Source organism: Amia ocellicauda, chromosome 12, assembly GCF_036373705.1.
Source record: "Amia ocellicauda isolate fAmiCal2 chromosome 12, fAmiCal2.hap1, whole genome shotgun sequence".
Taxonomy (NCBI): domain Eukaryota; kingdom Metazoa; phylum Chordata; class Actinopteri; order Amiiformes; family Amiidae; genus Amia; species Amia ocellicauda.
The window spans coordinates 9894533-9905892 of record NC_089861.1 but is presented as its reverse complement, the minus strand read 5'-3'; the positions used below and the strand labels follow the sequence as shown (position 1 = coordinate 9905892).

Genomic DNA, 11360 nt, shown 5'->3' with positions numbered 1-11360 from the left:
AACTACATATAGTACATGCCAGAATTTCATTCAGCTATAATGCCATATTTGTATATGCACAATACATCGCTCAATATTAGAAGTGATTTTCTAACATAAATTCATTGTCGTTTTTGCATAAAGCATTACCGTAATGTTTTATGTAGTTATGAATCATCAGGTTGATTATTTTTGGAGACAAGTGATACATAAAAAGATTCAAGTGGCAGGATTGTGCAATTGTGTCCCAGATTGTGTAATATGTTTAAATAATCGAACTCTAGGGTCACAATTTACAGAATGATGGCGTGTTTCAATAGAACAAGACTGATTTCCATGCACAGTGGAAAGATGCAGCACTTGATACATTATCATTATCATTATCATCATCAGTGCTGCATCTTTCCACTGCGCATTCACAAAAGCAACTCCTGTAAAAGCGCACAGCAGCTGCTGACGCTCTCGGTTGAAAGTGACGAGAAACAACACATTTCAAATCATCCCCTGGCTGGTCAGTGCTGAGGGCGGGGACAGCGGCGCAGCGGTACGCGATGACCTCACCGCGTCGTGCGTCAGGGGTCAAAGGGCACAATGATGGCCGACCTGAGTCAGGAAGAGAGAGCGTTTCCGAGTTGATTATGAACAATACAGAAGCAGTTTGATTATACATGTAAACCTAGGCGCCGGAATATTGACATGACAGCTAACTTTTCCCCTATTGGATTTTCATTTGAAATGCCACGTTGCAAGTGCACGCATAATTAACGAGTCAGGCGCCTACGTGTACAACTTCAGGCTCATAGCAGACGCACGGAGCTGTGAAAGGTAAAGCTGGTGTTCAGCCATATCAGGCCATGATCTTTACTGGCTGACCTCTGACTGCAACGCCGGGACCTCTCCTATGCACGCTGTCATTGCTGCCCTGTGCCCGGGGGTGACGGCTGAAGATGTGACGGGACGTGTGTCGGTGTCTGAGCTCCGCTTGAGGCCACAGACGCGTCCCTGTTGGTCCTTCTTTCCCTCAGTTTAGTTTTGCAACAAGTGTAAATAAGCATGACGTGGTTCAGACGGCTTGGCAAGAGAAATCGGAAAAAAGCTCTGTAATGGGGGCTGTGTGCTCTGCACGTAATGGCGACCAGCTGTGAGGGACTGCTCTGCGTGGATTAGTCACGCCGAAAACACGGGATTGTCCAACAGACACCGGGGGGAAAAACACGACCATGCCTCGCCTGGAAGACATTGCAAACGTCGCCCTGCGGGTTCCCAGTATCCTGATGCTGGATTTGTTGTACAAGTGTGACATCGACAGCTTCACAGAGCAACTCCGAGCTAAAAATGAAGACATGCTCTTTAAATACAAATATGTCATCTGGAATATGTATTACGTCGGTGAGTAACGGCGTCATGTGTGTGCATGTGTCATCTGCTTCAGTTTAAAATGCTCTCCTGGGAGCTTGATCATACAGTGACGATTTATACCCCGATTCGCCTGTTTTTTTGTACTGGACGTGAAAGCCCTGAGGTCATTCATTTGCACACCTTCCTCTGCAGCAGCGCCCTTCACCGCAAAAAGCACGTCAACATGTGTTGGTTTTTGCACCACTGACGTGCATGCAGCATGAGCAGGTATTCAATTAAAAACCACCAGCAACAGTGTGAGATATTTGAGTTTGTTATCTTTATGGAAAACCAGTCAAAGTAGTATGAAACCAGATGCCTGGAAGATACCTGCACAGCCTTCCCATTGTATTTGTAGTTGTGTTTGTCATGAAAGATACAATTGCACTGGGCGTTTTGAGATTAGGATTCAGTGCAATTCATTGAGTGCACTTGTTAATACAAATTAGCATCACGGCAGCATTTTTAGTTTTAACTTATAATGACTGATGCATCACCTACAAATATTCAGCATGAGTGAAGGAGAAAAATAAACCGAAAAACGTAATAATAAAGTATAATTGTTGCTGTCTGTGTTCTTCTGGTGTCTAGGACTGATGTTGTGTAGAACAGATGCTTCTGGTTTTTTTTTCCCCATTTGTCTTTGACCTGTGAAGATCCCTATGGTTTTTAGTTGATGTATTCACATGGCCAGTTTAAACTGTGGGTGAACTCACTCCTGTTGTATGCCAGGGTTCAGAGTTTTCATCCTGGTGTGAAATGTTCCTCCCAGGGGTGAAACATCCAACTTAAGATTGTGTAGAAACATAAATCTCCACGCACACTGGGGTGAACTCGGGGGTAAGCCAACCTGGGGCTGCCCCATGACCTCTCTCCCAAGGTTCGGATGGTGTAGTTGCTGTTTGAAGTGGCTCCCGGCGATGTGGACTAAACACTGTGCATAGTGTCTGTAAAAATCAGTATCTTATCTTAAATTGTATCTTAAATTCAGGGAGAAAATAGATGAGCGTTATGCAGCTGTATTTACTCAGTTGTTGATTAGCCATGGTTTGATTACAATTTCAAACATAATTACAGAGCTCAGCCAGTGCTCAAGGACAGTCACAATATCACAACCCTGGCAAATTGTTGTAATTGTGAAATGTCATTGGAAATTACACAGACTGGTTTGACTAGCACTTACATTGTTGTGTTGTTACTCTGCATCTATGTAGGAGAGTAATCCTTTAAAGATTGTTAAAAAAAGCCACATTTCTACTTTTCTTGAAGGGTTTGAACAATTATAAATGAGGACATGTGTTCCTCCTTGAAGAACACCTTTATGTCTCTGTTTCTTCATTAAATCATTTGTCATGTTTGAGTTTGTTTGGCCAGTTTAGTGAGTGGACTTTAACCCTGGCTGATGTGTTTCTTTTAATTTCCAGGTCACTTAGTAAGTGTTGTTGTGCTCATCTTGCCCCTGAGACACATCGTCAAGCTGTATCTCTACATCCTCTCCGCCTTGCTTCTCTATGTTGGACACCAGATCTCCAGGTAGGTCTGGAAACACCAGCCTGCTTCAGCTGTGACCCCTGACAAACAATGGCAGATAGAAGAGCGAGTCTACACAGTGGGTTTAGTTTTCAAAAGCCTTGATAAGATGATGTTAAGTTTTTATTTAAAAAAAAAAAAAAAAACCTCAACTTTGGTGCTATTGACTGAATGCACAGTTAAATTTGAAACTTAAATTGTAACAATATAGGCAATTCCACCTTATTTCTCTGCACATCTATTGTTTGCCTTAAAGAACACACTGCTTATTCATTGTCAGCTGTGAAAGGTAACAAAAGCGTTCAGGAAGTGTAGTTTAATAGTTCAACTAGTGTTACTGATAATACTGAAAGGCCATTTGCCCATAAGAAGAAGAAAAAACTATGTATAAACTTAATAAACCTGGAAAAAAACATTAGAAAAGCTTTTTTGGCTGATATCTAAATATTGGACACTTCATAAACATGGGGCACTATCTCTTAGGCAGAGTGGGGTATTTTTAGGTGTATTTCTATGTTCCCTAATTAAGCAACATCAAAATCTGCTTCTGTCTGTATGGGGCCATTATATATCTGTCTTTTGGGCAGGGACTATGTGCGTGGGGAGATTCAATATGGGTACGAAGGAGCTGTCTATCTGGATTCTTTGGCCTTCAATCGGTTTGTCACCGCACTCACAAGTAAGTAGGTGAAAAAACATGGCCGACGCCTTTATAAATAATGTTACGTTCACTGCTTGGTCGGCTTACATGTTGATTTAAGAGGCACCGATGAATGTCCACAGCAGTTCAGCGCAGTCCAGTCGTGACACTGTGTTGGCGTGTGTCTGTCCAGGTCAGATTATCCTCAGCACGCTGTGTGCCTTCCTCATGAAGACCAGGCAAGTGTGGCTCTTCTCTGCCCACCTGCTCCCCTTGGTGGCCCGCCTGTGCGCTGTACACCACTCCACCCTGGTCACCGTCAACTCCTTCGCCATGGTCCTCACTGGCATCGAGGTGGCCGTCTTCCTGCTCTCCAACCTCTTCGTGCCCTACAAGTTGGCCCGTTCTGCCTACAGGGAGGTGCTGCAGCTGGAGGTAAACGCACCGCGTGTTCACCAGTCTGTAATCTCTTCCCCAGCTGATGTGTGAAGGGTTTGATGCTGACTGTTGTGCCCAAGGATGATGTATATATACCATGTGTGCAGACCTGCTATGGGGAAGGTGGAAGCTCGAGTGTTTGTTTAGGGGGTCTAGTTGTGCTGTGGCAGGGCCCTGCAGAATGTCAGTGACGGCTCTTAAATTCCTCTAGGCCTCGCGCTCAGGGAAGTGAAGCCCGTATAACCCAGGAAGCAGTAAACTGGCACCTGTACTCTTGGGAAAGGAGGCACCGTTTGGGTTGACTTGCACGGTCACAGCTGGCTAGGTGCTCAGATAAGGAGGCAGGAACACTTGCCTGTTTGATTCACAGAAGGCAGATGAAGTTCAGGCAGGAAAAAACGAAGACACTGTGTTAACAAAAATAGTAGCTCTGAATTTGTATTCAAATGAATAAATGTATAAACAAACACAGCAGGACACTTGTTTCTATAAGCCAACCCAATAACACTTTCAGAAAAACATTTGTAGTAGAAATGGTGTTCTAACAAATTGTATGTTAAAACAAACACACTGAAAAACACGTTCTTTTACTGTTGACCCGGTGTAGCTAGTCTGATTTGATCGGTCTCTCTCGGTCGCTCTTTCCTCAACCTCCCTCTCCGCTGTCCCCAGGTGATCGAGCTGTACAGACTGCTGGCTGTGGGCATCTCTCTGTGGAATCAGTTTGCCGTCCCAGCTCTGTTCAGTGTATTCTGGTTCGTGCTGTTCCTGGTGCAGATCTACTCCTACGCCACGGCCAGCAATAACTTCATGTCCCAGCAGGGGGTGCTCTTTGTCTTTCTGACGAGGTATGCTTCCTCTCCTCCTTGACATGTATATAGAGCATACCTGAGGAAACTGAGGTGCATTCGACCCATCATGCTCGTTTGGTGTCCATTAATAACTAAGTGATACAAGGATCCTATCCAGTCTATTTTTAAATGTTCCCAAATTGTCTCTTCAGCCACATCCCTGGGGAGTTTGTTCAGATTGTGACGCCTCTCTGTGTGAAGAAGTGTCTCATGTTTTCAGTCTTGAATGCCTTGAAGCCCAATTTCCATTTGTGTCCCCGGGTGCGTGTGTCCCTGCTGATCTGGAAAAGCTCCTCTGGTTTGATGTGGTCGATGCCTTTCATGATTTTGAAGACTTGAATCAAGTCCCCACGTAGTCTCCTCTGTTCCAGGTTAAAAATTAGATCAGGGGTAGGGAAATCCAGTCCTTGAGTGCTGAAGTGGTTTCTGGTTTTTATTCCACCTCAGGCTTTAATAAATGAAGTCATTATGTGGATAAGAAGTCAAGTCACCTGTAAATTCCAGGCCTAAATCAGCTGCTGATGAAAACTACCTTTAAAACCTGTAGGAACTGTCTCTTGGCAAATGCTGATGGTTTGTTTGTTGTATTCAATATGTGGGTGCGTGTTTCAGGTCTCTGTCTTCTCTCACCCCGCGCAGTGTCTCTGAGTGCTGTGCCACCCCGTACTCCCTGCTGGGCCTGACCTTTGTGGTTTCTTACCTGGCCCTGGGGCTTCTGAACCTCTGCAAGTTCTACCTGGCCGGATACACTGCCATCCAGAACGAGAACGTCATGCACAGGTGAGGTCTCTGCAGCTCTGGGGGTGGCGATGCATAAATTGGGGCCTTTTTCTTGAGTGTTGAGGTGCTGAGTAGAAGTGTGACTTACATGGAGGTCTCTCTGCGTGCCTGTGCTCCTCCAGGGGAGTGACGGAAGGAGTGACCCTGCTCCTGCTGGCTCTGCAGACTGGCCTCCTGGACATGCAGGTCCTGCAGCGCACCTTCCTCCTCAGCATCATCCTCTTCATCGTGGTCACCTCCACCCTGCAGTCCATGATTGAAATCACAGACCCCATCATCCTGGCCCTTGGCGCTTCCCGCAACAGGTGAGCGAGAAGAGAGACGCGGGGGGCTGGGTGGGTGTTTGGGTGGGGCCTGGCTATTGGTTAGGGGTTTGCAAAACTGACCGGCCGCTTCCTCTCCTGAACGTGTGCCAGGAGCCTGTGGAAGCACTTCCGGGGCCTCAGCATGTGCCTCTTCCTGCTGGTGTTCCCAGGATTCATGGCCTACAAGATCTCTCAGTTCTTCCACATGGATTTCTGGCTCCTGATCCTGGTATCCAGCTGCATGTTGACTTCGCTGCAGGTAATGGCGTGTTGTTCGGTCGTGACCAGCAGCAGCCCCTTGAGCTTTTTCTGGGGAATGATGACGGATTATTCTGTGGGGTTTGTTGGACTCGCGGGGGTGGAGTTTGGGGTTTTCAGTGGTCTGTTGCTTGGCTTGACGGTGCCCTTGCTGTCCGTCGCTGCCCAGGTGATCGGGACGCTCCTCATCTACTCGCTGTTCATGGTGGAGCTGGTACGCCGCGACCCCATCGAGAGCCTGGACGAGATCATCTACTATGTGAACGCCGTGAGCCGCGTGCTGGAGTTCCTGGTGGCGCTGTGTGTGGTGGGCTACGGCACCTGGGAGTCGCTGTTCGGGGAGTGGAGTTGGATGGGCGCCTCGGTCATCATCATCCACTCCTACTTCAACGTGTGGCTCCGGGCCCAGTCTGGCTGGAGGAGCTTCCTGCTCAGACAGGAGGCGGCCAAGAAGATCAACTCACTGCCCCGGGCTACCGCCGAGCAGCTGCGGCAGCACAATGACGTGTGCGCCATTTGCTTCCAGGTCAGTCCGGACTCGCCAATCAGCTGCAGTGGGCTGGTGTGGAGAGGCGAGGTTCTGGTCTTTGGTTTACAGAAAAGTAAATCAAACAGGCAGAAAGAATCCAAAACGTGATCCTTTCTTTCGGTTTTTGCAGCTATGAGCATAGTTCACCGTTGTCATTTTCATTGTTGATGTTGCGTTCAGTCTAGATGACTCATTCAGACTGTATTTGCGTTAAGAAAAGGAATTGTCAAAAGTTACAATGTGAAAAGGTTGAACAAAAACATGCTAAACACAACCACGCAAGGAGTGACTGTGAGATGCTTTATCTCCTTGGTTTTAAAATAAGGTTAAAATATACAGTGGGGGAAAAAAGTATTTGATCCCCTGCTGATTTTGTACGTTTGCCCACTGACAAAGAAATGATCAGTCTATAATTTTAATGGTAGGTGTATTTTATCAGTGAGAGACAGAATAACAACAATAAAATCCAGAAAAACACATTTCAAAAAAAGTTATAAATTGATTTGCATGTTAATGAGGGAAATAAGTATTTGACCCCTTTGACTTAGTACTTGGTGGCAAAACCCTTGTTGCCAATCACAGAGGTCAGACGTTTCTTGCAGTTGGCCACCAGGTTTGCACACATCTCTGGAGGGATTTTGTCCCACTCCTCTTTGCAGATCCTCTCCAAGTCATTAAGGTTTCGAGGCCGACGTTTGGCAACTCGAACCTTCAGCTCCCTCCACAGATTTTCTATGGGATTAAGGTCTGGAGACTGGCTAGGCCACTCCAGGACCTTAATGTGCTTCTTCTTGAGCCACTCCTTTGTTGCCTTGGCTGTGTGTTTTGGGTCATTGTCATGCTGGAATACCCATCCACGACCCATTTTCAATGCCCTGGCTGAGGGAAGGAGGTTCTCACCCAAGATTTGACGGTACATGGCCCCGTCCATCGTCCCTTTGATGCGGTGCAGTTGTCCTGTCCCCTTAGCTGAAAAACACCCCCAAAGCATAATGTTTCCACCTCCATGTTTGACGGTGGGGATGGTGTTCTTGGGGTCATTCCTCCTCCTCCAAACACGGCGAGTTGAGTTGATGCCAAAGAGCTCGATTTTCACCCAGTTCTCCTCTGAATCATTCAGATGTTCATTGGCAAACTTCAGACGGGCCTGTACATGTGCTTTCTTGAGCAGGGGGACCTTGCGGGCGCTGCAGGATTTCAGTCCTTCACGGCGTAGTGTGTTACACATTGTTTTCTTGGTGACTATGGTCCCAGCTGCCTTGAGATCATTAACAAGATCCTCCCGTGTAGTTCTGGGCTGATTCCTCACCGTTCTCATGATCATTGAAACTCCACGAGGTGAGATCTTGCATGGAGCCCCAGACCGAGGGAGACTGACCGTTATTTTTTGTTTCTTCCATTTGCGAATAATCGCACCAACTGTTGTCACCTTCTCACCAAGCTGCTTGGCGATGGTCTTGTAGCCCATTCCAGTCTTGTGTAGGTCTACAATCTTGTCCCTGACAACCTTGGACAGCTCTTTGGTCTTGGCCATGGTGGAGAGTTTGGAATCTGATTGATTGATTGCTTCTGTGCAGATCTAGATTAGGAGCACTCTCCCTTTAAGAGAGTGCTCCTAATCTCAGTTTGTTACCTGTATAAAAGACACCTGGGAGCCAGAAATCTTGCTGATTGATAGGGGATCAAATACTTATTTCCCTCATTCACATGCAAATCAATTTATAACTTTTTTGAAATGTGTTTTTCTGGATTTTATTGTTGTTATTCTGTCTCTCACTGTTAAAATACACCTACCATTAAAATTATAGACTGATCATTTCTTTGTCAGTGGGAAAACGTACAAAATCAGCAGGGGATCAAATACTTTTTTTCCTCACTGTATATACTAAATTGTATTTTTTTTCCGTTTCTGCCTCATTTTGAAAAGGACATTAATACATTCTGGTATCATTTAAGGTTTATACATTTTTTTGTATTCAATTATTTACTTTTATTATTGATTAAAAATCTAAATTCCACATCTCTCTCTCCTCTCTAGGAGATGAGTTCCGCAGTAGTGACATATTGCGGGCATTTCTTCCATGCCAATTGTCTGAGGAAGTGGCTGTACGTCCAGGAGACTTGTCCCATGTGCCACCAGCCGGTGAAGCCCAGCGCCTCCTCCCAGAACCAGGGCAATGGAGAGGACCAGGCCCCTGCAGGGGACAGAGCGGAGGAGGGTGGAGAGGCCGGGCGGGGAGCTCCTCAGATGGGCAACCTGCAAAATCGAGTGCCAGGCTTCAGGAGTGCGCAGGAGGCTGACGCTGCAGGGGTTCCAGGCGGCTCTGCCCATCGAGAGGGGGAGGAGCTTTATGGTGGCACAATGGCAGGTGACTTGAATGCCTCAAATGACGGTCTGGATGGAGCGGCCGTCCAAGGCCTGCGTTTTAGTGCCAGCGGAGACTTTGTGGGCTTCGCCAGCCCGGTGGTCCACAACGTTCAGGCCGAGCTTTCTCCTCTGACGGAGACCCGTGTGGTGAAACCGGTTCTGAGTGGACGGGATGGAGAGCGTGTTGAAAATGGCCCTGGAGCCAATGAAATTGAAGTCCAGGGATTATCGTCTGGCTCTTGTAGGGGTCCGGTGGAGGTACGCGGTGGTCAGAATGTCACAGGAGAACTAAGCCTTGAATACAGAAGACATTTATCGACGGCGGGCAGGCCCGTGCCAGGCGAGGGAGGTGAAGTAGTGGACAATGACAGACAGATAAGTAAAGGGGAGAAGACTGGAAAAGATGAAACTAAGATTTGCAGCAATAATGAAGGACGCGACCTCGGCTTTCTGCCAGAGGCTTCCAGTTTACTGGACAGATCTGAGAAGTTTCTAAGAACTCTGAATGATGGGGATTCACTGGCAGCTGGAGAAACGGACATGGCGTGTTTCGGTCAGAACTGCGAAGGCCGCCTCTCTCAGCCGTGTCAGGAGTTGAACAGCGTCGCAGGAGAGGTCCAGGAGAAGAGCGCTTCGGTAGAACAGAACCAGCTTCACAGAAGTGACGCTTCATAGCACTCAAAAGATGCGAATCTGGTCAAAATGTAGATGCCTTTTACTGACATGAGCCTTTAAAGAATAATAAAAACACGTTGCCTTTGGTTTTGAGAACTAAAACAAAGCAAACTTAATGTCAGTCATTCTGAAATTTAACCAAAAATGTGCTCTCTGTGTTCCGATCTTCAAGCAAGTGAGGAAACGACCGAATCCTTGACAAGCATTTGCACACCTTCTCCAAACCACGAGAAGAACGAATCGCTCTGGCAGATATTCTGACTCGCCCCAAAAAGTAGTGGGCGAGGCTCTGTAATAATATGAATTTAAAGGTCAGTTCTCTGTTTGGGTTGGGTTGGGGGTGGGGGGTTTTCTGTACGAGCTGCATAGTCTTGTCCAATCCTGTTCCTGGTGAATTGATGTTGCCGATCTTTTTATTTAATTTGAATGCCGTGACGTCCTTCAGATGTGCGCTTTGTGTTCGCTTCCATCGAGTGCCGAGGCTGGTGTCGGGAGCCATTGCATTCATGTACAGAGCTGTCCTGTTTTTATTTTGAATATTTGTTTTCAGAATTAATTAAATAACTTAATGATTAAAAAAAAAAGTTGAAATTGCATTCTCAGAAATTCCCAATCGGGGTGTAACTCACTCATTTGTAATCCGTTATTTTCTTATTCCACACACACCACCCAAAAGCCTAAATTTGGACATAACTAGTGTTCAGTGTGACTCGATCCGCTGTTTCAAATGGTATTAAAATCTCTTTTTTCCCGCAGACATGCAGTTTGACTTAAGAGCCTTTGCTTCATTTCGTAGAGTAAAGCACCGACCCTCTACAGATTCCAACTACAGTAAAATGCGCTGCTAACTGTGGACATCTTTTGTCAGAAATGTGTATTGTATGACAAAGACATCGGTAAGAGAATGTTAATATATAAAATATATATATATATATTACCAGACTTGTGACTCTTTATTATTGTATTACTTTTAAAATCTAATATCAAGGGTTTTGAAGATGACTTTAATTTTGGATCTTTAGGGCTCGTTAAAACAAAATGGAGGTCTAAGATTGAAATGGAAAGGAAGCCTGTAGAAAGCCAGCTTCATCTCTAACAGTATCACTGGTTTGATTAGGACGGTACTATCCGCACGGCGGCTTCTCTCCAGGTAAGATTCCTCTAGGGGTGAAACTGAAGTCTAAGAAAGTGAAATGCAGATTTTCTTTGCTATGTTACTGATATATTAACAACCCGTCATCCTAAAGTAAAGATTGCTGTTGAACTCTGTTGGTTGCTTTTGCATCCGTGGCCTGATATGATTGGTAAGTGAGGAATGAGTCCATATTACTGATTCCTTTTTCTTTTTTAAACAAAAGCTCAAAGTCTCGAACAAATGCATCTGTGAGGGGATTCTTCTGTGTCCTGAGTGTGTTGTTTGTGGATGTGACTTCATGTACAGTGTCTGATGTCGAACCCGTAGTGGGGTTGGCTTCGTCTCCTTCTGTTGTGTTCAGATCGTCGTGTGGATATTTTTGAGAATTTTATTTGTATACATTTTAATCATTGCTGTGTAGGGACAGGGTCTGCATGTCGAATGTTCTCAGACACTCCTTTGTTCAGATTATTA

The 11360-nt window shown here is 45.8% G+C and overlaps 1 protein-coding gene across 2 annotated transcripts; it reads left to right on the top strand.

The window, feature by feature from the left end:
- Positions 1-552: 552 nt before the first annotated feature.
- LOC136764330 (RING finger protein 145) lies at positions 553-10691 on the top strand. 2 transcript variants are annotated; one of them, XM_066718297.1, is made up of 10 exons: positions 553-1368; positions 2802-2910; positions 3495-3586; positions 3741-3982; positions 4658-4833; positions 5476-5616; positions 5739-5921; positions 6033-6180; positions 6349-6705; positions 8747-10691. In XM_066718297.1, the coding sequence occupies exons 1-10, from the start codon at positions 1200-1202 to the stop codon at positions 9749-9751; spliced, it is 2622 nt and encodes an 873-aa protein (XP_066574394.1). In that variant the 5' UTR covers positions 553-1199; the 3' UTR covers positions 9752-10691. The 2 variants fall into 2 exon arrangements, with proteins under 2 accessions (XP_066574394.1, XP_066574395.1); XM_066718298.1 differs by lacking the exon at positions 553-1368 and adding an exon at positions 1392-1605.
- Positions 10692-11360: the final 669 nt, after the last annotated feature.